At 50.0% G+C, this 27915-nt stretch overlaps 2 protein-coding genes across 6 annotated transcripts in view; both read right to left on the reverse strand.

The window, feature by feature from the left end:
• Nucleotides 1-1473: 1473 nt before the first annotated feature.
• On the reverse strand, nt 1474-12736 carry Ccdc97 (coiled-coil domain containing 97). Of its 2 annotated transcripts, none has more exons than XM_057763251.1 (5): nt 12593-12736; nt 6265-6649; nt 5222-5491; nt 4852-4981; nt 1474-3407 (listed from the first exon to the last, which is right to left on the reverse strand). In XM_057763251.1, exons 1-5 carry the CDS (start codon nt 12596-12598, stop codon nt 3287-3289), a joined length of 912 nt encoding a protein of 303 aa, XP_057619234.1. In that variant the 5' UTR covers nt 12599-12736; the 3' UTR covers nt 1474-3286. The 2 variants fall into 2 exon arrangements, with proteins under 2 accessions (XP_057619234.1, XP_057619233.1); XM_057763250.1 differs by having other exon boundaries at nt 6265-6717.
• Nucleotides 12737-14728: 1992 nt separating this feature from the next.
• The window catches only part of Hnrnpul1 (heterogeneous nuclear ribonucleoprotein U like 1), a 35573-nt gene continuing 22386 nt past the window's right edge, over nt 14729-27915 (reverse strand). For all 4 annotated transcript variants that reach the window (XM_057756308.1, XM_057756290.1, XM_057756297.1 and 1 more), the window contains exons 9-15: nt 27193-27315; nt 26968-27096; nt 20765-20933; nt 19945-20238; nt 18475-18764; nt 16357-16548; nt 14729-15892 (exon numbers count right to left, since the gene is read on the reverse strand). In XM_057756308.1, the coding sequence (XP_057612291.1) occupies nt 15776-15892; nt 16357-16548; nt 18475-18764; nt 19945-20238; nt 20765-20933; nt 26968-27096; nt 27193-27315 (1314 nt within the window). In that variant the 3' untranslated portion in view covers nt 14729-15775. The remainder of the gene's footprint in view (nt 15893-16356; nt 16549-18474; nt 18765-19944; nt 20239-20764; nt 20934-26967; nt 27097-27192; nt 27316-27915) is intronic.

Genomic DNA, 27915 nt, shown 5'->3' on the forward strand with positions numbered 1-27915 from the left:
AAGCCCCAGGCAAGCACTGTACCAAGTCACACCCCCAGCCCAGAGGGCAGCATTTTGTGATTAGTGTTTTGTTCATAGTCCAACACATATTTCAGTTTGTACTCGCGGTGCGTCTCAGACACACTGTGGCCCTTGGTGTCTGTGTGAGCGGTCATAGTGGGCTCTGAGGCCTGCATGTCCGTTTTAGACTGGCATCAGCGAGGGTGGGTGTCAGCGTGCAGGCGGGGTCAGCATCAGACTGGTGACTTCAATATGTGAGCTGTATGGGTCACTTTTGAGAGTGTTTGGAGGTGTCAACACTAGGATTGGCGGGTGTGTGTGGGCTAAACTGTGTGCTGGTGTTTTCAAAGGAGGGAACTTCCTATCTTGTGAGGCCATTGGCTGTTGTGTCACCAGTGCTGGTTGGTCTTTGTGCTGAGTGGAGCCTGTCTGCGGTGTCCCCTTGCGGGCGGGTGCCACGCTGGCTCGGGGCTGGCTGTGGCAGCGGGCAGGGCAGGGCAGGGGCTGTGGTGGGCACTGGCCTTACGCCCAGCCTCGATATAAATATCCCCAGGCTGCCCGCTGCTGTTTACTCGGCCGGCCCGAGCCCTGGGGGCGGCCCCAACAGGTCCTGGGGGGGGGGGGCGGGGTGACCCGGCTACAGCACAGACATTTCCTTCTGCTCAGACAGGCAGGCAACCTTGCTGGCCTCTCATGGGTGGGGGCAAGGTGGTGACCCCTTGTTTTAGGTTCCTAGGGGCCACCAGTGGAGCTCTGACCTGGATTTCCCAGGGTCTGGGAGACAGATGGGGTAAGGGTATGGACCAGGAGACAGCAGGGAGAGGAACAGGAAAAAGTGAGGGTGAAGGCCGGCGGGGGAGAAGGAGCAGTAAAAGAGCTAAGAGCCTGTGAACAACAAGGGATAGCAAAGTGTGTTTGAGGGACCAAGGGCAGAAGCCCAGGAGAAGCAGGAGAGGCTGGGAGACATGGGGGCACAGATGGGAGAGGAAGGAAATGGGGACAGTGTGGGTCAGACGGGGACCTTTCCAGAAAAGAGCTAAGATTGGGGAGCAGGAGGCAGAGAGGTGTCGGTAGACAAGGGTACAGGGCAATGGCCATCTGAGCCCAGGCCAGGGCAGGACAGACAGGAGACATGGAGGTGGGGGCCGGATACCCACAGAGGGGCTCTCCCCTCCCTGACTCAGCCTCTCCGCCCACCCCATCCCCAGGAACCAGATCAGAGGCTGAGGCGCCAGCCACCGCAGGGGTGGGGGGTGGGGGGGCTGCTCAAACAGGGTGTGCCTTTGCTGTCTGCCCCCTCCTCTGTCTCCACCTTCCTGTCTCCTCATCTAATCCCTGTCCTTGTGGCCAGCTCCACCTCTCTCATTTGCAGACTCAACCATCTGACTAAGCCGAGATCCTGACTCAATGGCTGTGTGGCTCAGCTCTCTTTAAAGTTACATAACGAACTGATGGATGGCGGCCTTTCTGTCTTCAATCAATTTAATAATCAGACAGAACACTGATCAACTGGGAAAAGACTTAAGCTAACCCAGCTCCCCAGAGAGCACTCTTTGCTCCTGCTGGGGGGACAAGGGCAGGGGTTGTAACAGCACATCGTACACATGCCACGGCACTTCCATCTTCCATGGGCTCTCCCAGATTGTCTTCTGTCCCCTCTGTTGTCCGGCTCCCACACACGCTGGCAGGAGTGGCCTGGCCGTAGGAGTGTGTTCTAGTCTTGGTTCTGCCTGGGAGGCCAGGTGATCTCAACAGCTTTTCTGGGCTGTTTTGTCGTTTGTGACAAGTGGCAGTTGACAGTCTGGTTCAGGTTGTCAAGGTGTCACCACTGCCGGCCCAGGTGGAACTGCTGAGGTCTTTTCTATATTTCAAGCTTTCATGCCAACACCGTCTGTCCTCAGTAGCTCTCTGGGTGAGTTTAGTTGACCCAGGGGTCAGGACTTTAGCTCGACAAAGCAGTTTTGAGGGTCCTGCAGGTACAGCCAAACAGAACGCCACAACTGTCTCAGAGTAGCTTGCCTCTTCAGGCTCAAGACATGCTAGTCCCCATCCTCAGAAGGGACAGTAGCAGGTCCCTTCTATCTGCTTGGGCAGCAGGAGCGGGTATGGGGCATGGGAAGGTAGGACGTCTGGGTTCCCACAGGCCATGGCTGAGTCACAGGCAGCCATCTGGCTCTCATTAGTAGGAAGCAGCAGGGGGCTCTGTGGGGCGGGCCCTGTGGCCTGCTGGGGGCAGGGACACTAGGGCAGGCTGTGTGTGTGTGTGCGCGTGTGTGTGTGTGAGAGAGAGAGAGAGAGAGAGAGAGAGAGAGAGAGAGAGAGAGAGAGAGAGAGAGATGACTCAGGACACATGATAACAGCCTATGCGTACTTGGAGAGTGTAAACAGGAGACGGGGAGGGAGGTGGAAGAAGTGAAGAAAAGGAAAATTGTGGCTGGGAAGAGGGGCTGGTAGGGGACGGCCCCCTTCTTCAAGTGCCTCCTACACTCAAGCTGGCCCTGTGGTTCCCAGCCAAGGTCCAAAGGGAGCAGCAGAGCCTGGTGCCCTCTGGGTTCCCCCCACTCCCACCCAGAGGGAAGGCTCACTGGGTACACAGGATCTGCTGCCCATAGCTGTCAGGCCTGGGGGTGGGGACACAGAGGAGCAGAGCCATAAAGGCTGAGACAGGGACAGACAGCAAGGAGAGGCCTGGAGGCACAGAAGGGACGAGAAGGCCTAAAGACTGAGGTTCAGCAGAGAGGGGACCAGTGTAGAACACGGGCACAGAGAAATGGAAAAGCCCAGATATGGGCGCTGCCTGATCTAAACACTAGAATCCATGGGACAGCTGCCACAACCGTTCAGGGCTCTGTGTGGGCACAGCACCCAGAACACAGAGAAAGGCAAAAGGGTGGATGCACAGATGTTGGAGACCTAAGAAGCTAAAGGAGGGGAGAGGGGATAAGAACAAGACTGGTAGGCCAGTGCATGCACAGCGTGTGGGAGGCGGAGGCAGGAGGATGGAGTTTCAGGCCAGCCGGGGCTACAAAGCAATTAACAGGCTAGCTAGCTACACAGTGAGACCCCATCTCAAAGAGAAAGGACAGAGAGGTAGGGCCAAGGAGAGAGGGGCAATGACTTCCCAGGAGAAAAATGGGAACCCCATAAACAGAAGTGGAGGCATTGTCTGAGGTGTGCCAGGCCTGGGAGCCTGCCCTGATGGCCCCTGAGTCACTAAGCCAGCCTGTAATCAGCTGCCTGTAGGGGGATGGGCGAGGTGTGTCACTGGCTGGAAGGGTGGGAGCCATCAGTCCCCATCTAGCTCTGCGCCGGGCACATCCTCGGGCTCCTCTTCATCAAAGTATCGCTCCTCCTCGTCGCGTGCCACGATGTCCAGGTTGTCAAAGTCAGGGTTGTCATCCACCGTGCTGCAGAAAAGGAAGCTGTCAGTGGTCATGGGGCCCAGGTCTGGGGAGCTGACCCCTTGGGGATGCTGGGCCTTTTGGAATCCAAAAGAGATGTTTCCCAATCAGTCTACATAAAAACACTGGCTTTGAGGGTTGGAAAGATTACTCAGGGGTTAAGAGCCCTGCCTGCTCTTCCAGAGGTCCTGAGTTCAATTCCCAGCAACCACGTGGTGGCTCACAACCATCTGTAATAAGATCTGGCATGCAGGCATACATGCAGGCAGAATACTGTATATAACCAAAACCCAAAACTCTGGCTACTCTGCAGACTGCAAGATGTGATAACACCAGGGCCTGCAGGGGGGGCAGTGTGGCACTCTGACTGTCCCTATGTGGATCTGAGTCACCGAGGTGTCACTCATCCAAGATGTACCCTCAGCAATCTCAGGTCTACCCTGGCACCGGTGTCCCTTTGTCCCTCGCCTTCATTCTTGGCAGATGTGCCCAGATGCCACTCACTAAGGCTCTGACAACACACTGCCCCTCCCCTTCCGAGCTCCACCACTAATGAAGTTGGGCAGTCTCCCATCAATAGAAGAGGGCCTCTTTCAGGCCGGGAATCCTTGGCTGCACTTACCCCTTGCTTTAACTCTGGATTCTGGACACAGAAGGCACACAGAGGCATAAATTGATTGTGGGACACATCTGGGTCTCTGCTGCCCTACCGCAGCCCTCCTGAAAGCACAGGGTTAGGTCCCCACTCCTGACATCCTTGGGGTTACCTAGTGTTACCAGGGCTGGCTCACAGGTTCCCTGCTTAGCAATGGATGAATCCACTGGTTCCAGATCTGTGGGATCCCAGCATAGCCTCTAGAGCAGTGGTAATCAGGCTCCCTGTTCCACTGATGCTGTTCATGGACACAGGTCACATGTCACTTGGGCTGGATGTAAATAGGCAGGATCCTGAGCTGCCAGGCCCATGGATGGGATCATAAGGGAGAGACTGGCTCAGATGACAGCCATTTATCAGTTATCTTTCTTTTCTTTCTTCTTGAGACAAAGTCTTATCACAACGCCCTGGCTGGAGCTCAGAGACCCAACTCCTCTGCCTCCCACCTGTTGGGATGGGATGGGTGTGCACTACTGGCCTCATCTCAGTGCTTTGTCTGTAAATGTCTGTGTACCTCTCTACCTATGGATGAAGGGACTAGGGCTCTGAGAGAGAGAGAGAGAGAGAGAGAGAGAGAGAGAGAGAGAGAGAGAGAGAGAGAGAGACAAGGCTAGCCCAAGACCCTAGCCATCAACTCTTGTTTATCTGACACCTCTGAGTGACTGGCATCACTAGGACTCATGGTGGGGAGCTACTCCAGAGCCCTCTAGTCCCACTAAGGGAGGGCCTGTGAGGATAGACAGGGACCTGCTTGTAGCCCAGGGCCATGGGTGCTGGGCTGGGAATGGGAGGCACCTGTAGTCAAAGCCCCCATCTTTGCCGTCCAGGAATCGCTGGTGCATGCGGCTGGTGAACTCCTCCCTCAGGATCAGCCTCTCCTCTGAGTCGGGCACCCAGGACTCCGAGTCCTTGTCTGATCTCTGGTCTGTAGAAACACCCAAGACAGTGACCTGAAGGCGTCTGACAAGCTACCATCCTATGTCCAGCCCCATGCCTGCCCTCCTGGGGTGTACAGCGGATAAAATGGGGGTGCAGTGGCCAGGAGGAGATGGCAGGGCAGAGGGTGAGGCCAGACATCGTGTCTATTCTCACAGATTACGGCCCAGCCAGGTACCACAACATGATGAGCAGGCCTGGGGCAGGGTGCCCTGCTGTCGGCCCTCACCTTCCTCATCACTGTCCTCTTCCTCCTCAAAGCAGGCATCCTCCTCTTCTTGCTGCCGGAGCAGCTTCTGCTGAAGCTCTCGTTCCTGGTAGGACTGGAAGAGCAGGTCAGAGAGTGGGTAGGCAGGCATGCTGGGGGAGCCAGGCCTGGGGACCTGGGGGGCCGGTGTGCGGGCACTGAGCTCTTCTTGTGTGAGGTATTGTCCTATGTACTGCTCATACAGCAGCGGGGCCCGGAACCGCATCTGCTCATCGCTGAAGTACTCGCCTCCTGTGCACAAGAGGCGGGGTTAGGGGTGAGCACACATGTCCAGGCATGTATGTGTGTGAACTGCTTAGGAGATGTTTACATTTGTACGCAATCGAGGTACATGATAAAGTCACTCGGTGATTGAGGTACACGATAAAGTCACCCACAGGTGCCTGAGGTCCAGAGGGGCACTGAATATACAGCCTAGCTGAGCATGTGGCCTGAGCCACTCTAGACCAGGCTGGCACCAAACTCAGAGATCCTCCTGCCTCTGCCTCCTGAGTGTTGGGGCATGAACCGCTACACCAGGTTCTTCTCCCTTCATGCTTTTCACCTGTGTTTTGTTCAGGGTGGCCTTGTATACCCAAGGCCATACGGATATCCCTCCTTGGTTTCTAACAGTGCTTTCTGTGCACAGTGTGACAATGGGAACTCCCAGTCCTTGGACACCTGATTACCACAGTGCTCTGTATGGTGTCCTCAGTCACAGCCATCTAAGATGCCACTTCTGCCAACACTCGAAAGGCTGAGGCAGGAGGAATTTGGGTTCAAAGACAGCCTGGGTGAGTGAGACTTCTGTCAAACAAATGTAACGCTGTCATCTACTGAATTCTAGCCCTATCTGCTCATCTTTCCCTTACTTCATTGTGGGTCTGTGTCTCTGTTCTCTTTGTCTCAGAACTTAACTCCATGGATTTCTTGGGGTTCCTACACTTGGGCCTTGTCTCGCTCACTCAGCCTCAGTCTCCCTTTCCTCCCCACCTCTGTCCCCCCCATACACCATCCCCCAACACCTTGGATGAGCTTTCGCAGGGCAGCATAACGTCGGTTACGCAGGCGGGTGCGCAGGGTTCGGGGTCGGGCAGTGCCTTGCCGGGCCACTTCGGCACAGTAGAAGTCAGCACGGTGGTCCCCACGCAGGTGGCCAAAGCAGACCAGGTGCTCTTCCCGGAGCCCGGTGCGGAAGCGCTCCAGGAACACCAGTGGCTTCTCGTGATAGAGCTGGCCCAGGATGGCCACCTTCTCATGCTCTGTCAGGTCAGGCTCACCCTGCTGTTGGCTGCACACAGGCAGGTGGCTGGCGGCGATGGCATGCAGCATGGCACTCACGGCCGGACTCTCAGCCTGGGAGATGTCACCATCGGGGACTCCTGGTATACTCTCTTTTGCCTCCTTGTTCTGGGGTACAGATGGAACAGGAGCCTGGCTCAGCTCCCCCCAGTGCACACATCTGGGCTCCACACAGTCTGCAAGTCAAGGGGCGTCTTTAGTTAAAGGCTAAGAGGGCATCGGGAAGGAATTAGGTAGGAAGTGGTTGGGTGTTGGCACACACAGTTCGCACTCATTGAGCGCCCCTGGCATCCTGGGGAATGTGTTTGGCCCTGGAGAGAGCATGGTAAGAGGTCCCATCGTGATGTGGCACAGTCAATACCCTAATTAGTTAACAAAAACATGGAGTATGTAGAAAAGCCAAAACATACAAGCCTGGCACAGTAGCACACGCCTTCAGTCCCAGCACCTTTAATCTCAGAGGGAAGTGGAGCTCTGTGAGTTCAAGGCCAGCTAGGACTATACAGCGAGACTACATCTCAAAAATGAAAACAAACCAACAATAAAAATCCAAAACATCATTGATGGTGACGAGAGAGCATGCAAGAGAGAACCCCAAGAAGACAGGAGGAATGTGGGGGCGGCTCAGCATTAAATGGAGGGTAACAAAGCTTGCCAGGAAGTGACATCTGGAGAGACGGCTCAGCTGTTAAAGAGGAGCACTGGCTGCTCTTCCAGACAACCAGGCTCAGTTCCCACCACCCACATGGTGGCTCACAACTGTAACTCCAGTGCTAGAGGATGCAGCATCTTCTCCTGGCCTCCTCGGCAATATATGCTTGTGGTGCGCAGACATGAATGTGGACAAAACAACCAACACATACGAGATAAAAATAAGTAAGTCTCTTTTATCTGAGTAAAACCCTGAAGTGCTGAGAGACTGACCTCTGTACTTTTTGGGATAAAAACTTTTGAGTAGGGAGCAGCAGCACAGGCCCTGAGGCCTGACCTACCGAGCTACTGGTTGCCTGGGCCATCACATTAGGTTACAGTCACTGACGTGGTCAATGACTGGTGGTTTGAGTAAGAACAGCCCCCATAGCACCTACATTTGAATGCTGGGTCATTAGCAAGGGGCACGATTGTAAGGACTTGAAGGATCAGGAGGTGTGGTCTCGTTGGAGGAAGTGTGTTACTGGGGTAGGCTTTGAGGTTCCAAAAGCCAGTGCCAAGCCCTGAGTTTCTCAGTCAATAAAAGAAGACGTGACCCTGAGCTTCTGTGACAGCACCTGCCGGCATCCCACCATGCTTCCCGCCATGATGACAATGGACCAAATCTCTGAAACTGTGAGGCCCAATTAAATGCTTTCCTATATAAGAGTTGCTGTAGTCATGGTGTCCATTTTGTTTTTTTATTGCTGTGAACAGACACCATGACCACAGCAACTCCTATAAAGAAAACATTTAATTGAGGTGGCTCACTTACAGTCCACTGTCATCATGGGGGGGAGCAGGGCAGCGTGCAGGCAGACGTGATGCTGGAGCCAAGAGTGCTGCATCTTACAGGCAACAGGAAGTCGACTGATTGTCACACTGAGCGAAGCTTGAGAAAAAGACCTCACAGCCCACTCCCACAGTGACACACTTCCTCCAGCAAGGCCACACTCCTAATAGTGCCACTTCCTTTGGGGCCATTTTCTTTCAAACCACCAGTTGTCTCTACAGCAACAGAATAGTGATGAGGACAGTGACCTACACCCTTATTCACTTCCCTTTAGGTATTCCCACATCCCCTAACCCTTCGTTCCCAAGTAAAGCCCAGTATGGCGTATCCTAGGGAGGACCCCTATAGCACCCCCCCCACCTTGCAGGAGGCGGGGCAGCCAGTCTGATATGGGAGGTCCTAATCAAAGATGATATAGGCAAAGAACAGGAAAGACAGGTGCCGGGCAAAGCCAGTGGAAGCAGGAAGAACTTCAGCAAGTACTAGAAAAGCAAAGATGGGAGAATTACATGCCGTTTTTAGATAACTGACTGGGATGGGGGGGGGGCGGATTCAGACTGTAAAGTACTGTGGGTTTCAGCCACTGAAGCAAGAGAGGCTGGGACCGTGCAGTTCAAGGAGGGTCAGATGCTTAAATGGACAAGCCATGCTGCAGGGCCGGGAGGGGTAGGGGGAGGTCCAAGGCTCTAGCCTAGGGGACAGACAAACTACCCCCAGGGACAGAGGCAGGAAGCAGGAAGCAGATTGGGCTAAGGAAGCAGCCATGGGTATGGGAGACATTTGAGAGGCTGTATCTAAGAGAATGCTGGGACATAGGCCTCCCGGATCCCCCAGAGAGGTACAGTGCTGGAGACTCGGCTGTACACATATACAGAGCCAGGCAGAGGGAAGCGACACATGGGGTGAGGGGAATGTGTGCAGACAAACCACAAAGCAGATGACACTGGACATATGGGCAGAGGGCATGCCTGTAAAAGCTAAAAACTAGGTCTTCCAAAGACAGACACATCTTAACCACTGAAACTAGACATTAGCTGGGCGGTGGTGGCGCATGCCTTTAATCCCAGCACTCGGGAGGCAGAGGCAGGTGGATCTCTGTGAGTTCGAGGCCAGCCTGATCTACAAGAGCTAGTTTCAGGACAGCCTCCAAAGCTACAATGAGAAACCCTGTTTCAGAAAACAATAAAACCCACAGAAAGCAAAAACAAACAAACAGAAAACCTGAGAGATTATTCTGAGTTAAATGTCCTAAATGCAATAAGAGACTGAGGGAGGTGTGGAAAGATGATGGCTCAGTGGTTAAGGGCACCGGCTGCTCTTCCAGGGGACCCAGGTTTGATTCCCAGCATCCACAAAGCAGCTCACAATCATGTATAACTCCAGTTCCAGGGGATCTGACACCCTCTTGGCCTCTGTGGGTATTATGCACAGACATGCATATAGGTCAAACCCCATACACATAAAATAATAAAAACAAGAAAGACAGAGGAAGATCAGACACACACAGGTGCTATGATGGTGGAGGCAGAGATCAGAGTGCTATGGGCACAAGCCAGCAAGTGCCGGTGCCATCTCTAACTGGAAGAGACGAGGAACAGCCTAGAGCCTGTGAGGGAGCCAGGCCTTGTGGCCTGATTATTTCTGTCTGGTAATACTAAGTCTAGATTTCATTTCTGCTCACTTTAAACACCCATTTTTGGGTCATTCAGTACGGCAGTTGTGAGAAATAACACAAAGGGTTAAGAAGGAGCAGCCTGAGAAGCAGGGAGGATCCAGAGCATGCTATCTCATAAAGCAAACTTGCCAGGATGGAGGGGTACTGACTCCTGTAAACAGTCCAGAAGCCGGACTGGGTGGCACTCACCTGTAGCCCACTAGGGAGGCTGAGAGAGAACAATTCATGAGTTTGAGACCAGGCTGGACTACATGGTGGGTTCTAGGTAAGCCTGGGTTACAAAGCAAAACCCCATCTCAAATAAACTAAAGGCAAGTTGCTATAGAAAAAGGAATAGCAATGAAAATGTAACAAAACAACAAAACCCAAACAACTAGATGGAGTAGCCATGTTTAACTGCACATGCGAGGACGCCATTGGGGATCCTAACTGAACAGGTAGAGAGTAAAGGATAGGCATAGTGGGTGATGGGTAAAGGAAATGATGAGCAGTGTGCGTGACTCTGGAGAAGTCAGGTATTTGGGAGGCTGTTGTAGAACATTATTTGAAGATGTGCTACATTCATTCATGCTATGGAATATTTGTTTAATGATGCAAAGATGTGTTGCATTCTTTTTTTTAAAAAAAAAAAAGATTTACTTATTTATGCTGGGGGGTGGTGGCTCCCCACCTTTAATCCCAGCACTTGGGAGGCAGAGGCAGGTGGATCTCTGTGAGTTCGAGGCCAGCCTGGTCTACAAGAGCTAGTTCCAGGACAGGCTCCAAAAGCTATGGAGAAACCCTGTCTTGAAAAATCAAAAAGAGAGAGAAAAAAGAATTATGTATTTATTATGTATACAGTGTTCTGCCTGCATGTATGCCTGTATGCCAGAAGAGGGCACCAGATCTCATTACATTGTGAGCCACCATGTGGTTGCTGGGAATTGAACTCAGGACCTCTAGAAGAGCAGCCAGTGCTCTTAACCTAAGCCATCTCTCCAGCCCCTTGTTGCATTCTTTTATATTGCATTTATTTAACTCTGTGAAGCTGTGTTACTTTGCCTGACTAAAACACCCAATGGTCTGTCTAATAAAGAGCTGGGTGGTCAATAGCAAGGCAGGAGAAAGGATGGGCAGGGCTTGCCTGCAGAGAGAATAAATAAGTGAAGCGGGAAGGGTGAGAAAAGGAGGAGAGGAGGAGAATGCTGGGGCCAGTCACCCAGCTACACACACAGCAATGGAGAAGATGTAAAGGAAGACATAATGAATAGAGAGAGGGAAAAGCCCAGAGGGAGAAGGTAACTGGGATAATTAAGTTAAGAAAAGCTGGCTAGAAACAAGCCAAGCTAAGGCTAGGCATTCATAAGTAAGAATGAGTCTCCATGTATTTATTTCGGGGCTGGGTGGTGAGCCTCCAAAGTACAAAGAGTAAAAACAAAAACAAGCAAGCAACAAACAAAAACCCAAACAACCAACTGCAGAAGGCATCATAAGGGCCAAAGGCACTTTTTCTTTTTTTTTAATAAATGTTTGGAGGACTTCAGGCCTGCTCTACCACAGTTTATGTGGTACTGGGGACTGAGCCCAGGGCTTCAGGCATGCTAGGCAAGCTACATTCTCAGTCCCTGGCTTTGAACTTTCCATCCTCCTGCCTCAGGCTCCTGATTATAAGCCTGTCTCACCATATCTTGGCCCAGATCCTCTTTTAGGTTTGAAGGTATGGCTTAGTGGTAGCATGTATAATTAGTATTCATAAGGCCCAGGGCTTAGGCCCCAGCAATAAGTTTAAGAGCTATAGAACATATTAATATACATATTTCTGAGGCAGGGCCTCACTGTACAGGGTCTCACTTTGTGGTCTGGAAGTATGTAGTTCATACTGGCTGTAAACTCAAGGCAAACCTGCTTCAGTCTCACAAGTGCTGGGATTATAGGTTTGTGCCATCATACCTGGAGATAATCAAAGATTGAAACCTAGATAAAGAATACAAGGACACCTGCTCTACATTCATAATCCTGCTGTTCAGTTTAAGTAACTCCCAGTTCTTGCCAAATGGCTTTGATTATACCCCTGACACCACCATGTAAGATTACTTTGAAACAATGAGTTTTTAAAGTGAGCAAGACAAAAAAGCATTTTAAAGCTGGGCGGTGGTGGCACACGCCTTTAATCCCAGCACTGGGGAGGCAGAGGCAGGCGGATCTCTGTGAGTTCAAGGCCAGCCTGGTCTACAAGAGCTAGTTCCAGGACAGGAACCAAAAAAAGCTGCGGAGAAACCCTGTCTCGAAAATCCAGAAAAGAAAAAAAAAAGAAGAAAGCATTTTAAAGACAGGTGTGGTAGCGCCGGGCTGTAACCCTAGCACTTTGGAGGCTGAGACAGGAGGAAGGCAAGTTGCTATAGAAAAAGACTGGCACGCACACACAGGCAGTACTTGTGGGAATTCAGCAGAGCAGTAAAAGGCATTGCAGGCGCGAGGGAGAAAAGACTTGAGGAGGCAGAACGGACTGCAGACTTTGGGGACAGGGGAGTTAGAATGCAATGGGCGCTGTGGGTCTTACATAAGTCAGTTTGCATGGGACAAAAGAAGAGCTAGCTTGGGGCACAGAAAAGCTCAGGTTGGCACAGGAAAGAGGTATCTTGAGAAAGGTTGGCCTGAGACTAGAAGAATTTGCAGTGAAGAAGTTTATATTTGCTTGAGGCTTTGGCATGGGAAGAAACGGGTTAGCTTGGGACACTGAAAGGGATTCTAAGAAAATGGAGGGAACTGTCCACCTGCCACAAGGCAATAATCTGACCAAGTGCTGAAAATGCCGGGAGGCTGAGGTTACACTTCCTAGACAGTCTACCGGAACCGTTTCCAGGTCACACCGCAAGAGCTCCCTCCCGACGCCTGCGCCTCGTCAGTGCCTCACCAACATCGGACTTCTCCGTCACCGCCCCGGCTGCCACGGCCTCCATCCCAAGTCTCCGACTCATTAACCGCCGCAGCGGGGTCCGGAAGCCAGAACGGACCTTAAGCAGTCGTAGCCATTTCCGGCTATGGAAGCGTCACTGACCGACTGCTTAAAAAGTACCCAGGCACTAAAGTTCCGGGTCAAAGGTGGCCCGCCTCTCTGCGCATGCGTGGCCCCGTCCCCCAGCAACCAGGTATGAAAAGGGCACTAGGCCGAGTGAATCTTCAGCGTTCGCAAATTTGAAAACCATCGGGTACTGTATGTCATTTGATCGCTGCCGTAACTCCAGGCCCTCACGTAGTTAATGTTTACAATGGTTGTTGCGTGAGCACCCTCCAGGACCTGGAGACTCGACTATGCTTTTTAATTTAAAACCACAGAGAAACCCTGTCTCGAAAAACCAAAAAAATAAATAAAAATGCATGCATATGTGATCAGAGGACAATTTATGGGAGTGGGTTCAGGGGACAGAACTCAGTCAAGATTGCCAGCAAGCTTTTTATTTTTCGAGACAGGGTTTCTCTATGTAGACCCAGTCTGCCTCCTGAGTGCTGGAATTAAAGGCGTACAGCACCACCCGGCTACCCAGCAAGCATCTTTGACCGCTGACCCATCTCACCCACTTCCGTGGTTTGACTCCCTTCGGTCATCACATTCAGCCTGGCATGTGATGAAGTCAGGGAAAGGACCTTTGTGTTTCTAAACAAGGAGGAAACCTGCAGGTGTGAGGGCTGTGGGAAGGGGAGGGACCTGCCTACCACAGGGTAGGTGGGAGGCTTGTAGGTAGAGATACAGACCCCAGATGAGAGTTGAAGGGATAAAAAAGTTAAGAAGTATTTGGGGCAGTTTGGCTGGCATGGGTAGTACTAGATGTTGGAATGGCTTACTATGGTCAGGGCATACAGTACTCAGGAGGCAGAGGCCAGGAAATCACTTAAGGTTTGAGCCAGCCTGATCATCAGTGAGTTCCAGGCCTCCCAGGGCTACACAGCAAGACCTTGTCTCAAGAAAATAATAAGAGGGTGAGTGAGGCCATGGTCATCAGTGCCAGGTCAGGCAGGGCTTCCTAGCCCTAACAAGCGGTTGGAGCCTATAGGGTTTGAGGAAGGGAACCAAGGAAAGGAACTGGTGAGCACTGTGAGGAAGCTGGTGATTAATTCAGAAACAGTGGAAGAGGAGAACAAGATTGCATCCCCCAGCGTGGTGACTACTCAGCTGCATTATGAGTAGAGGTCAGCAGAGGGCACCGCTGCTCAGCACTCAACTGCCAAGAGCAGGACTTGTCAGACTAGACAGTGAGGACCCACCCCTCCTTGCCTTCTCCTAGACCAAGCTGACAAGTGCCTTTTAAGTACAGACATGGTCCCTCCTCAGGTCCTCCAACTTCTCAGCCTCCCTCCTGATGTTTGGTCCTGTTGGTGCACTGTGAACAATATGCATTAGCCCTCCCTCACTTTTGGAGACAGGGTCTAAGCTGTCCAGGGAATTAACTTAGATAACTGCAAACCTCAAGGGAACTGGGATGCATGTCCCTAGCTCTTCTGGTCAAGGTTCCCCAGTTCCTCCAAGGGAGCAGGGCTGAGTTGTGTACACCATGTCGATGTGAATCACACAGCCTGTACGGGAAGCTAGGAAGCTGCACAATGAAGCAGGTGGGCTAGAGTCATGTTGCATTTTCTTCTCCAGAGAGCCCTCTTCCCATTACTCCAGGGTCTCTCTCTCTCTCTCTAAACCCTTGGGGCTGTCACTAGTTACAAATATGTATCCCCTAGAGGGGGAACCTCAAGAACAGGGACTAGAACCATCTCTGCAGTTGCTCAAGGTCCCTAGCGCTGTCCAGTCAATGCTTATATGGGAGGCAGTACACGCCCCAAGAGCTGCACCCTGGCCAGGCTCAAGGAATGTGGGTGGGCAACAAACCTAGGGATTGCTCCAAACCAGACTGGTCTCTTCCCTACAGGTCCCACCTGTCTGTCCCCTGTCCAAAGAACATGTGGATGGCGAGGTAGAGAACCATTTTGTTTAAATGAATGAGTGAAGCGCTCCCCTTTGAAAACCTCCCATCCCAATTAAAGGCCAACTGCAGCCAACACGTCAGGGTGTCAACCCTGCTTCCTTCCTGATAGGAGGTGCCATGTCATTTATTGAAAGAAGGTAAAACAAAACAGGGTAAAACATTTCTTAATAAGTGCAGTTTGTTAAAATCCAATTAAAACATATGGGTAAAGAAGGTGAGAATAATCAAAGGGACCACTGTAAAACTTTGGAGGTCTGGCACCTGGAAGAGCAATGGAGGAGGTGGTGGAGGAACTTTAGGGTTAAAGGGAAGCCGGCCCCACCCCCACCTTCCCTTCACCCTCTCACCCACTTAAGCCCACCAGAAACTACCAAGACTCCTGGAGTAAAAGGTTTCAAGTTCAATAGTCACACTCTCTCCAAATACAAAAAGCAGTTACAATCCAACAGAACACAGACACTTGTGTGCAAAGTTATGGGGAACTGAGACATCATACAAAAAGTTAGGTAAAGGTGATTTTGTTGTTTGTTTCGAGGGCGTGGCTCTTCCTCGGTTACCTGAACTCAGCAAAGAATAGTTATTTGATGAAGTATTAATGGCTGACCCACAGTAAAAACAGACAAATTCTAAAAATTAAAAAAAAAGCATAATTACCAAAAAATATGTCACTGCTTCCTTCCTCTACATTTTGCTTCTTAAACTTTTTTTTTTATTAAAGTTTTTGAATTTTTTTTTTTAAATCCTGAAAAGTAGACAGTAAAACAGCTCCTGGAAGAATTTACAACCAACTGCATGAGTCTGGGAAGCCAAGGGGCTAAAGCAGGGTGGGGAGGGGCAGATGGGCAGGGTCTCCCCAAGTCACTGCGGCCTCGCTGGGTAATCAAAGGAGAGGAGGCTTCTGTAGTCAAAAAGGCAGGGAGGGGAGAAGGTAGAGGGGACAAAGATAAAAGAAAAAAATCACTGTTCCTGTTTGAAGGGAGAGGCCCTTTGGAAGATGTGGGCTAGAGGGAGGCAAGCCCTGGGATAACTCTGTCTCCAGCACCACAGGACTCAGAGGGGTGGAGGGGCCAAGGCAGGCGCTAGTAGAAGCAGCTGGCATGGGCCTCTGGCGGCTTCAGCACCTGCTACTGTGTGCTTGTGCCCCCCTGTGTGCTGCCCGAGTATCCTCCATAGTCATAGTTCCCGTAGTACGGCGGCCACTGGCTCTGGTTCTGATAGTACTGGCTCCACTGCTGGGCATACTGGGGAGAGAGCAAGAATACCAGGTTATCGCCCCACCACTCCAGACTGTCCCTTCGCTTCTCTCATGGCCCACCCTCCACACATGAGCCCTTTGACAGAAAGCAAAGTGCTTTGGTGTTGAGTTGATGTCACATAAACAATCAGGGAATGCAGGCGTGGTCTCCTGGCTTATTGGCTGTCCTTTGCAGATGTGGTGGCCCCAGCACCAACTTGGATTAGCATTTGTTACCCCTGGCCATGGTGCCAAAGCCAGACTCAGCTGAGTCAGGTCAGCTTCCTGCACTAGGGTCCAGTGGAGGAACACCAGTTACTAGCCAGCAAAGACCAGTTTACCAAAGGCCTTTGAACACTAGTTTGAGGCAAAGCAGCTACCCATATTTCAGGAATAGGCAGAAAATCATGTCTGAATACATATCCAAAAGTGCTCCCAGAAGCCTCACTGGGAGGCCCATCTTGTACTTACCTGCTGATACTGGTTATAGCTGGGCTGAGGGTAGGTCTGGGCAGTGGGGGGTGGTGGGGGGGTGTAGGGGGCAGGATTGTAGGGGCCATAGCTCCCATAGTTGTAGGCAGGTGGTGGCGGAGGCGGAGGCGGTGGGGCTGTGTAGCCCTGGGTGTAGCCTCCTTGGTTGTAGGGTGGCTGGCTGTAACTAGGCTGAGTAGAGAAAGAGACAAAAGTTCCATGAGAGACAGCACACACAGGTACCGAGGCAGCTTCCCCAACAGAGGCAACTGTGCTAATGTGCCAGGATGGTCTGGGAAGCAGCAGATCCTAGACCTGAGCTCTGAGACCCAAGGGCAGCAAGACATGTGGGACTCTAAACCTGCTTCAGTCTACAAAGCCATCTCAGCACAGCCACTGTGCGCTGGCCTGTCAGAGACCTTCAACAAGCTTGTGTGCACAAAGCGCTAAGCACTCAGTGCTGAATGGTGGCAGTGGACTCCATGAGGTTTGCTGAGAAGAGCAGTAGTGACAAGTTATCAAGAGTGGGGCAGTTTGAATGTAATTCTACCCAATAATCTCACAGGAAGTGGCACCATTGAGAGGTGTGACTTGCTAGCAGTAGGTGTGGTCTTGTTGGTGGAAGTGTGTCACTGTGGAGGAGGGCTTTAAGGTTTCCTATGCTCAGGATACCAGCCCAGTGTGACAGTCTACTTCCTGTTGCCTGCAAGATATAGCACCCTCATCTTCTCCAGCACCACGTCTGCCTGCACACTGCCATGTTCCCCACCAAGATGATAATGGACTGAATCTTTTAAACAGTAAGCTGCCACTTCAATTAAATGTTTCCTTATAAGAGTTGCTGCGGTCATGGTGTCTTTTCACAGCAACAGAATCCCTCTCATGTACAGGATGGATGGATCATTAACTCATTCAGTCTCCTTAGCAATTCTGGCATCCTTTCCATTAGCTCTATCATACAGAGTTGGGACTGGAGAGATGGCTCAGTGGTTAAGAACAGCGGGTGTTCTTGTCGATGACCCAGGTTTGGTTTCCAGCACCCACACAGTGACTCATAACTACCTGTAACTCAGGTTTCAAGGAAACAAACATTCTTTTCTATCCTCCGTATACACAGCACACTTGCGGTGTACATACATGCATGTACACACACACACACACACACACACACAGCAAACACTCAGGTATATACAACTAACTTAAATAATAGTTAATTTGTTTTTGTTTTCTGAGACAAGGTTTCTCTATATAACAGTTCTGGCTGTCCTAGAACTTACTCTGTAGACCAGGTAAGCCTCAAACACACAGATTATCTGTCTGGCTCTGCTTCCCGAGTGTTGGGATTAAAGGCATGTGCCACCACTGCCTGGCATAATAAATCTTAAAAAGTAAATCTCAGTGAGGTTGTTGGGCCAAGGTTAATTTAAAATGACTAGCCCAGGTATGCCCAATCCTAGAGCTTTAATTAAGCTGTAGGAGTGATCGCATCACAGGACCTTCTTAAGTGAGTTCTAGTCATGTTTCTGATCCTTTATGGGGAACACAAAGACCAGAGGGGTCAAGTATCTGTCCAAGAGCACAAAGCCAGGCTCATGGGAGGCTAGGCTTTGAATTTAGTCTTGCCAAACTCTTAGGAATGGCTAGATGGCATCTAAGAAGCAATCATCTGTCTCCTGGCAGCTGCTACCAGCTACTCCCTGGCATGTAAAATGTCTTCATGAAACGGCTGTGAAATAAAAGACACTGCTCTGGTTCACAAAAGAGCCCAAACACTGGCTTTCTAAGAACTGGAACAGGACCTGGAACTGCTCAGGGACAAGGTTCTCAACCATCTTGGGCCCCTGGCCTCCCATGATGGACAAGAGGTGACTTCACTGAGTGTTTTCTTACAGACCCAATGAGGCCTGTGACATGACCTTGCTCATGGGAGCCAATGTTTGCAGTTACCTCCTGTGCCGGTGTGTGTGTGTGTGTGTGTATGTGTGCATGTGCCATGTCTAGTGAGTAGCTGCAAAAAAAGGGGGGGAGGGGCAGGCTGCAGGGAAGAGTGTAGACCTGTGGCAGGCCTGCCCCATATCTACACAAGTGATGTGTACGAATACACACACATAACCTCACCTGTGGAGGGCTGTAGCTGCTCACTGTGGGGGTGCTGGTATTGGCACTAGAGCCAGGGATGTTGCTGTTTTTGTTGTAGCTGCTGGCCCCTGGGGGGTTCCGAGCAGGGCTGTAGCTGGGTGGTGGTGGCGGCTGCTGTGGTGGTGGTTGTGGTGGTGGCGGCTGCTGTGGTGGTGGCTGTTGCTGGGGAGCCCGGTTATAGCTGCCTCGGTTGTTGGAGTTGTTGTTATCCCGGTTGTTATTACCCCAGCGGTTTTGGTTGTAGCCACCGCCTCCGCTGCGGTTGAAACCTGCATTGAAAAATCACATGTAAGGGCTGGAGAGGTGGCTGAGTGGATAAGAGCATTGACTTCTTCGAGAGGACCCAATTCCCAGCACCCATACGTCAGCTCACAGCTGTCTTTAACTCCAAAATCTGATATCCTCACACAGACATACATGTGGGCAAAACGCTAATGTACATAAAATATAAATAAATTTTTTAAAAAAGAAAGAAAAAAATCACATGTAATAAGAGGCCTCAGCATGGCTACGCCCAAGGTTGAGCTCAATAAAGCAAGCAAATATAGGCGACCCATTTGAGCTTGCGCCAGGCCTCGGCACACTTCTTGTCCTTGCCCTGACACAACACCTAGAGTCATTTGCAGACAGGTCTCTATCTTGCACTGGACTGTAGCTGACAAGGCAGATTATTTTGGGTGTGTCCAACTCTAACACAGCTGTTCAGCAAACTGGAAAGGATGTTTAGGAAGGATGCTACACAAGCCAGATGTAGTCCTAATAATAGAAGTCCTCAACAGGTTGGGCCAAGTGGCCTCTCCTGAACCTTTGTACAACTGTTTTTTTTTGGACCTGAACCCCCAAACACACAAAAAACCAGGCTTGGCAGGGCCTTCCTGAGGTACTCCCTTGTATACATGAAGGTTAATTTGGGGCCTGAAGTAGGGTCTAGGACATGCTTGCTTTTTTTGTGTGTTTGTTTCAAAGACACATTTTATCTTATGTGTATGTGCCATATGTGGCTGGTACACACAGAGGTCAGAAGAGGGGAATGGGTATCTGGAGCTGGAGTTGTGAGCAGCTCAATGTGGTTGCTGAGAAGCACACTTGAGCCCTCTGGAAACTGCTGGGCCATCTCTGCAGTCCCATGTTTGTTAACTTAGGATCACACTTTATATCAGGCACCACACTAATTATTTATGTTTTTATACCAAAAATCAGTCCTAATATTTGTCCTTTGTCAGATCTAGAGATGGAACCCAAGATCCTTCAGAGGAGCATATCGTCACACAGGGAAGACCAACAAACAGATAGCACTGTTGTGTGCAAATGGGCCAAGGGCTTCAGAAGCATTGTGGTTGGGAGGCTGGGCAGTGGAAAGGTTCCTGAGGTTATAGAATACTGACCCCTGACAGCCCTCCCCCACAGCCTGGCCTTGGGATAAAAGGCTGACGGAAGTAAATGGCTCACCTCCTCGGTAGTTGCCTGCTCCACCACCACCTCCACCGCCACCTCCTCCCCGGTTCTGAAAGCCTCCTCGGTTGCCTCCAGGGGGACCTCGGTTGTCGTAACGCTGGAAGCCTCCGCCACCCCCACGGCCTCGGAAGCCACCACCTCTGTTGTCAAAGCGCTTTTCTGGGGGTGGGCCGGCCTTGCGCCCTTCCTCATTGTACTGCCTCACCAGCTTGTCTGCTTCCTCTCGCTGGAGCTCGATAAATAGAACCTCATCCAGAAAGTCCCCAACATCGGGCAAAGTGAAGTTGGCTAGGAAGAAGTAAACGGGGAGCAGGTCAGCACCTTCTGACACCTGGCCCTCCTCACCCTTTGCTAGAGCAGGAAGGCTGAAAGAATGCAGTAGTCAACAGATGGGTTATGATGAGACCCCCCAATTGTTTGGTGTGAACACTGGCAGGGGATAACCTAGACTCTTTCTCTCTCCCTTTACCAGAGAGGACTTTGGGTTTCTCCAGTCTCACCTAAGGGAGCTGAGGTGGCAAGTGCAGCCACATCCCTTTCTCCCAATTGGTGGTTGCCAGAGGCGGGAGATGGTGCAGGCCTTTTGGCTTAGGCTCTACATATACTTTCCCTCATGACAGCCATCCCCATCTATCCGGAAAGTTCTTCCCCAGACTGAGACCAGGAGCCTGTTCCCTCATATGTGGGTGGTGGGAGAGACAAAACAGAAACAAAGAGGAGACCACAGAGGGAATTGTCAGGAGCTGGGGGTAGCTGTGGTGGTGCCCATAAAGAGGCCCTTCTCTTGAGATGTCAGGAGCCACTTGTTTCCTACCTTTCATTTCTAAGACCGCATGATCTGGGACATCTTTCCCTTCTTCGTCAGTTCTCTTTATTGTGCGGTCTTTTAGGTCCTCATCAGTTGGACAGATTACAATAGCTTTCCGCTGGAAGCCTTCAAATGGTCTCATTTTCCGTCTCTGGGCTGACCCATAAACGTTTGTCTAAGGGTAGGTAAGAGGTGACAAATGGGATCTTCAGAGCCATCTCTGCTGTAGGGCAGTGCCGAGAAAGGTGTGCTAGGGACCTTCCCAGCTGAGACTCAGAAAACAGACCCATGTCCCAAATGAACTGACTTAGAAAACACAAAGAGGTTGACTCCTAATAGCGGGGCTTTCCTTGTTGATACTACTTGTTACCAGCACTGCAGGTCACAAATTCTTCCCCTGTTCTCAAAGGATTACGTGCTTGCGGTAAAATATTCACCATACAAAGTACAAAGCTTAAGGGAAAAACCTCTCCAACCACTCAACATCGGTCATGCTTCCCAGAGATAACACTGGATTTCGAATATACACTTGTAGAACTACTTTTATTTGCTTATGAACAGGCATTCCACTGCGCGCATTCTTCTGAACTCATAATTCTCCTGCTTCAGCCTGCGTGCCAAGATTACATTAAAGTTTGAACTTTTTTTTGTTGTGTTTTTTGGTTTTGTGAGACAAAGTCTAGCATGTAGCCCTGGTTGTCCTGGAACTCGTTATGTAGACCAGGCCAGCCTTGAACTCACAAGCGATCCACCTGTCTTTGCCTCCCACATGCTAGGATTAAAGGTGTGCATCACCATGCCGTCCAGTTTTGTTTCCTTTAAACAGTTCATCAATGGAAAGAACATAACCCACCAGTCTTTCTGACACTGTGTAAACTGTTACTTTCAACACCTTAAATCTTCTCCTCTGGTCCTCTCAACCATTGGTTTTACCCACAAGTCTACCCAAGAAGACCAACAGAGTGACAGGCTGTGCTTTTCCAAGGTGCAGCTGGCTCCTGGGCAGACATTGGGAGAATACATGCAGTGACTGAGAGCAGCAATAACAACATCCAGTGACCAACACCTGCCATGTGCCAGTCAATCCCTCTACCAGGCTGGGAAAGATGAACAGAGAGCATGACAAAGTCTGAGTGGTAGCTATCAGGCAGGAAAAGCCTCAAAGAGAGGTATGACTTGGCAGAGCCTGGCCCTTTGTCAGACCTTCAGTCTGCTACTCCGTAAAATCATTGGCTGTGGATTTACTCCATTTCTGGCTCTGTAAGGGCAAACAGTATGAAAGCCTCCCGCTCACTATTGTGAAGATAGAGCAAGTTTATGTCAACTAAAGTTCTGGGTCCTGGTCACTTCCAGCACTCAACAGATATGCGCCACCACTGATAATAGTCATCACTGGGTGGGGTGCTGTGGTTATCTATACCATGATGCTGACTTGAAACAACCCAGACCAAAGGGCAAGGGTAAGCTGTAGTGGTCTCCCAAGTAAAAAACAGTGAAGCAGACAGAAAGAGCACAGGCTTTGGAGAAGCTGCATGACAAAATCTTAGCTGTGTCATTTAGAATTTGAGTCTGTAGACAAGTCCCTTAATTAGCCTGAGCTTCAAACTGCATCTGAGAGATGAGGATCACATGGCCCTCCTGCTGGCTCTGGAAAGGATTTACAGATGTGAAATTCTGTGGCATGTGGCAGGGAAGGAAGTCAGCGCACAGGATGGATCTCAACTCAATGCCAATGGGCACAACAGTGATCGAAGAGGCTTCCCAATGCAAACACCTGGATAAACTCAACCTGAGGACGAGATGGTACACGGGATCTTTTTTCAGGATGGCAGAGGTTGGAGTGCCATGACAGAGTAGTGGCAGATCCAAGCTGTGGGTGCAGCTGCTCCAGTCCTAAACCAATGAGCTCCCTGGACCAACCTACATGCCAGGCTGAACATTCATTCTTCCCTACTCCCAGAACTTCCTGAAAGCACAGTGATGGATGGAAGGCAGACACCTACATACTGTAACCTTGAGTCAGAAATGATTTCAAGACACAGGTTATAGTTACAGGGGTAAAGGTAGGTCCTTGCTATTGTACTCCTTCTCAGTACCTACGCTAAAAGTGAAACATTTGGCTTCTTTCAGCAAAACTATTAAGTTTCCTCCTGACTCAAAAGCCAAAATGGGTGGTGGGCATCAGGGCAAATGTGGCCCAGAATATTTGCTGGTGTCCACAAGTGATCCTGCTCTTATTCCTATGACCTGGGAAGGCAAAGAAAAACATATTCTGGAGGTCCGTGATGGCACACTTGCCAAAGGGACAAAAGAAGTAATCCTGACGAAAGAGCCAATCTCTGTAGCTTACAATATAGGAGATAAGGGCAGAGTAGACTGGACCCACAAGTGGCTGACCTTTGTCTGGGATGAGGTGTGACTCTAAGGCATCTCCTTGGGCACTCAAGTACTGAGGATCCTGTTCTGGACTAGGTCTAAGAGCCTATCTCTCCTGCTGCTTCCTGGGCTTTGGGAAGGGAAAAGGAGCCACGCAAAGCTCAGTTTTCCTGGAGGAAAGGGATGAAGTTCTGGTGGCTGTTACCAAAGCAAACAATGAGGTCAGAGCCCTGCACTCTCTGGTCTCTGGGGGGCTCTGTGGTGTTGCTAGGAGACAAGAATAACAGCAAAGTCAGCTTTTCCAGACCGAGATTCACTACCCAGCTCCTGCTCCTCCAGTTCCACAATGCTGGAGGATGTCAGCTAGCTCCAAAAGAGCAGCCAGAGCAGACTAACTAACCTCGGCAAATGGGCAGAAGGGAGATGGGGTTCTGAGACAGGGTGCTTGGTTAGTTCTGATGTGGGACAGACTGAGGGCCTGAGAACACAGCAGATATAGCTGGTGACTTCTACTGATATTCTTAGTTCTTTCAAAAGGCCCACTGTCTGATCTGTCTGCTCTTTGTCATAGCCAACAGGGCCAGTCTGGCAGCAGCAGAAGCATGGCTGGGTTCCAGAGGATCACATTTGGCAAAGAAAGCTTGTTTTGGGTTGAGTGAGGTGAATCCCAGTGGACGGAAGTGTACACACATAGGAAGAGGATTGATGTAAGTGCCAGAAATGGAGCAGGCTTGAGGCTCTAGGGACAGTGGGGGTGGAGGAAAGAAACTTCCCTTCAGTGCCTGCTAACAAGCCACAGTTTACTTTGGGGCTCCACTCTAGCCCTAGGTTTGTGTCAAGAAAAAATGTACCTGCCAACAGGGACAAGAGCAGGCCTAGAACCACAAGTTCTTTGTTGTATTTTGGATCAGGGTCTCACAATGTGGTCTTGGCTGTCTGCCTCTGTCTCCTGAGGGTTGGGACTATAGTATGTATCATCATGCTCAGCTAGAACCACAGCTGTCAGTGAGAGACTAAGACAGAAACGTGGTTGTATCCAGTCTTGACTGGCCACTGCCCATCCTGGCCTAGGCCCTGACATACTCCTGGGAGGATCCCATAGACTGTAGCCCCCAAGTCCAAATGGGTAAAACAACTTCGTTATCACTTAGAACACACAGTTCCTGCTATCCTCTGATTGCCAAGGACAGGTTAGAAACCTCATTCTAGTGGATTTCCATCTATAACAGGGCCACCTGAAGCCACAAGACTTCCCTGCTCCTCCCGGGGCTTTCAGTAGCCAGGCATTTTTAGTCATATTCCTTACCCCCACACCCCCGCACATATGACCACACTGAACTGAGGACAAGGCTCCGCTCTTTCATTCTCTTTACACAGGCCGACCTTCTTGCAGGTTTTTCCTAGGTCCACTACAGACCCAACTACCCAGCACCCTGCTACTTGGGAAGTTAAGTTACCAGTACAAAATCTTGCCCAAGTTTAGGGCAGGCTCCTTCCCTTTATGAGACTTTGTTTCTCCTCTAGTTTACCTCTATTTTTTTTTTGCCCCCGAGACACGGTTTCTTTGGGCAGACTTGGCCTGAATTTGCTCTGTAGACCAAGATGGTCTCAAACTTACAGAGATCTGCATGCCAGTCTCCTAGGTGCTAGGATTAATACCTCTATTTTTGAAGTTCTAGATGTTTCTCTCTGATACCTACACAATTTGAAGAAGCTGCTGAGATCATTATGGGATGAGAGCTGTGCCTATCAAATACATTTCTAGTGCAGAGGTTGGGGCCTGGCAAAGGTAGAATCTTGGCCACTCAGTCTCACCAGGCTTGTACAGGTTTGAGTTCTCTTCCAAGAATGAGCATGTCTGAAGCTGGCACATATAATAGGTACTGAAGAGTTAAATGCAGGAGTATGACTTAGGCCGAGAATTTGGGAATACAGGGACTCAGCATGCAGTGCTAGTTTCTTTAAGACAGCTATGCATTATCAACGTAATCCTCACAGCCACAGCTAATGATGTGGGCAAAGCTGGCATCTGTTCTAACCTTAGTGTACATTCATACAACATTCCCTTTTACATAATCTCAATTTTCTAGAACACACTTTTAGAGTTTAGGCTAAAACAGGAAAAAACCCACTGGCTTTAAATCCCTTTCTTGGCCTCAGTGACCTAGAGCTTCAGCCCCTGGATCCAGCCTTAGGTTAACTAGAGAACTGTGTTCTTTACTTTGGAGGGTAGGAGCTTTGCTTTATGGTCGGCCTGGATCATATGGCCTGATATGCATTCCTTCTGCGAGGTCAGCAGGCTGAAAACCATAGGCAACCTGGCGCAGCCCTAGGTCTGACTCCAGCTCCAAACAAGCCAGCACCAGGTAGGAAGGCTGAATACTCAGCTCTACTGGGTACCTGGCTGAACTACAGGACAGAAATGGCATACAGTGTGGTGAGTGTGCAAATCTGACCAGCGAAATGAGAAATAGACAGACAGACAAGGAATTCTTTCTGGGGACCCTAAAAGAGGACCCTTAGGGTATTAACACCACTGTGTGGCCTCTCAGAACAATAAGTCCAATTGGGTACAGACAGATTAAAATCCCAAAATACTTTAACAAGGAGAATAGGGCAAAGTGAGCTGGGGAGGGATGAAGATACAGTTTGATTGGAGAACACTTGCCCAGCATTTGTAAGGTCCTAGATTCAATTCCCAGTGCAAAGAAGAGGCACTTTAGCTAGAGTACACAGTGGGCCTTACAGGGTGACCTCCTTGCTTATTTTTAGGTTCCTTTTTCTCTGTGCAGCCCTGGCTGTCCTTGAACTCACAGAGATCTGCCTGCTTCCCAAGTGTTGAGATTAAAAGTGTACATTTAAAGGTTAAGAAAGCATGAATGTAAGGTTTAATTATAGATCCAGAGAAAAGCAAATAAACACCTCTGCTGCTACTCCATGAAGCCTACATGACAAATGTCAAGCACAATGTTGCGTAGGCAACAAACATATGAAACTCATTAGATAGGGATTTGAAGCTATTTTAGGCTACTTGTTCTTTTGACAATGCTAAAACCATGCATGTTTTTAATCCAAGTCAAAAGTGACCAAACCCCACCCTTAACTGAAATGTAGATAGAATACAATGAGTTTAAATATGTGCTCCCCACTCACAAAAACATGCCCAAAAGCTAGACCACCCCTACTCTGCAGAGCACGTAGTTGCTGAGCTAGGTGCTGTGGAGGTGTGGAACCATTAGGCTCTCCATTTTACAAACTACAACGCCAAGATTCACAAATGCAGAGCTAACAAATAACAGAGTTGGAGTTCAAGTCCAGCCTGTGAGGCTTAGGAATCTTTGCCTCTTGGGGAAATGGCTGGAGAAATGGCTCAGTGGTTAAGATCACTGTCTGCTTTTCCAGAAGACCTGGGTTGACTCCCAGCACCCACATGACAGCTCACAATTGTCTGTAATTCCAGTTCCAGGGGTCTGATGCCTCTTCTGGCCTGTGTGGAACCAGGCATGCATGTAGCATATTAAAACACATGCAGACAAAACACCTACATACATTAACAACAACAACAAAAAGGTCTATGCCACTTTCATTTGGCTATGTGACTCTTGTCTAAGAACGAATCAGTTAGCCAGTAGGTCTGGGTTGTGGTACCAAACCCCACCAGACAGAGCTTAGAAAGCAATGTGAAGGGTCTATAGCTATTCTCACGTACGGTGTACCCCTGGTCAGCACAGATGCTAGAGAACATTGTGAAGAAAGGAAAAAAGGGCTGGAGGGGAATTCCCATGCAGTGTGAGTAGGCTCCTTCCCTCCCAAGCACTGCTGGTCACAAGTACCTGATCTAGGATGTAGTTGCGTTTCTTTCGAGCAGCAATCTGAATGAGACGGTTGAGGCACTGAGTGGCCTGCTGGATCAGGACATCCCAGCGGCCAGCATAGTTTCGCTGCCGACGTAGACCCATCACCTATGGGTAAGAGGTAATGAAAGGCAAGTGAGCCGAGGCACTGGACAGCTCCCAAAAGCTGGGAGGTGAGCAAAGTGATCCACAGGTCATCCTTACCCGCATCTTATCCATGATGGCATTGGTACCCAGAATGTTGTACTTCTTAGAAGGGTTGGAGGCTGCATGTTTGATGGCCCATGTGGTCTTACCGGCAGCAGGCAGGCCCACCATCATCAGAATCTACAAGAATAGGACAGGGAAGGGGTGCTGTGAAACAGCAGCAGCATGTAGCATGGTGACATAGTGCCACCCTGGCTTGATGGTGCCCATGATGATGATTCTGACCTCCTGGTAGCCTCTGGAAAATGGAAGCAATAGCATCTATCTCAGTGCTGCTGTTGGGAGTCAAAGACAAGGCTTGTTAGCTTCTGAGTCTATGGTCTGGGATAGGTAAGAACTATGTCATATCCCACCAACAGAGGTTATAGAATGATGACTTTTCCCAGGCTCTGGCAGGAGAAAACCGTGGCCTTGAACTATGAATAGGTATGAGAAAATTGTACAATCTCAAGAGTTTGAAAATGGGAACTGAGTTGTGCCCATAGGTCATGGATTCCATTTAATCATCATATTTTGAATTCAACAAACACTACATGTAACCTAAATGCAGGATAAGGGTAATGAGTCTTCTCTGGGACAACTAAAATGTTTATAGTCAGGTGTGTGTGGTGGTGCACACCTATAGTCCCAGCTACCGGGGAGGCCGAAGAAGGAAGATGACAGAGTCCAGGAGTTTGAGATCAACCTGGGCAACACAGCAAGACTGTCAGAAAAAAAATG

This window comes from Chionomys nivalis, chromosome 2 (genome assembly GCF_950005125.1).
Source record: "Chionomys nivalis chromosome 2, mChiNiv1.1, whole genome shotgun sequence".
Lineage (NCBI taxonomy): Eukaryota > Metazoa > Chordata > Mammalia > Rodentia > Cricetidae > Chionomys > Chionomys nivalis.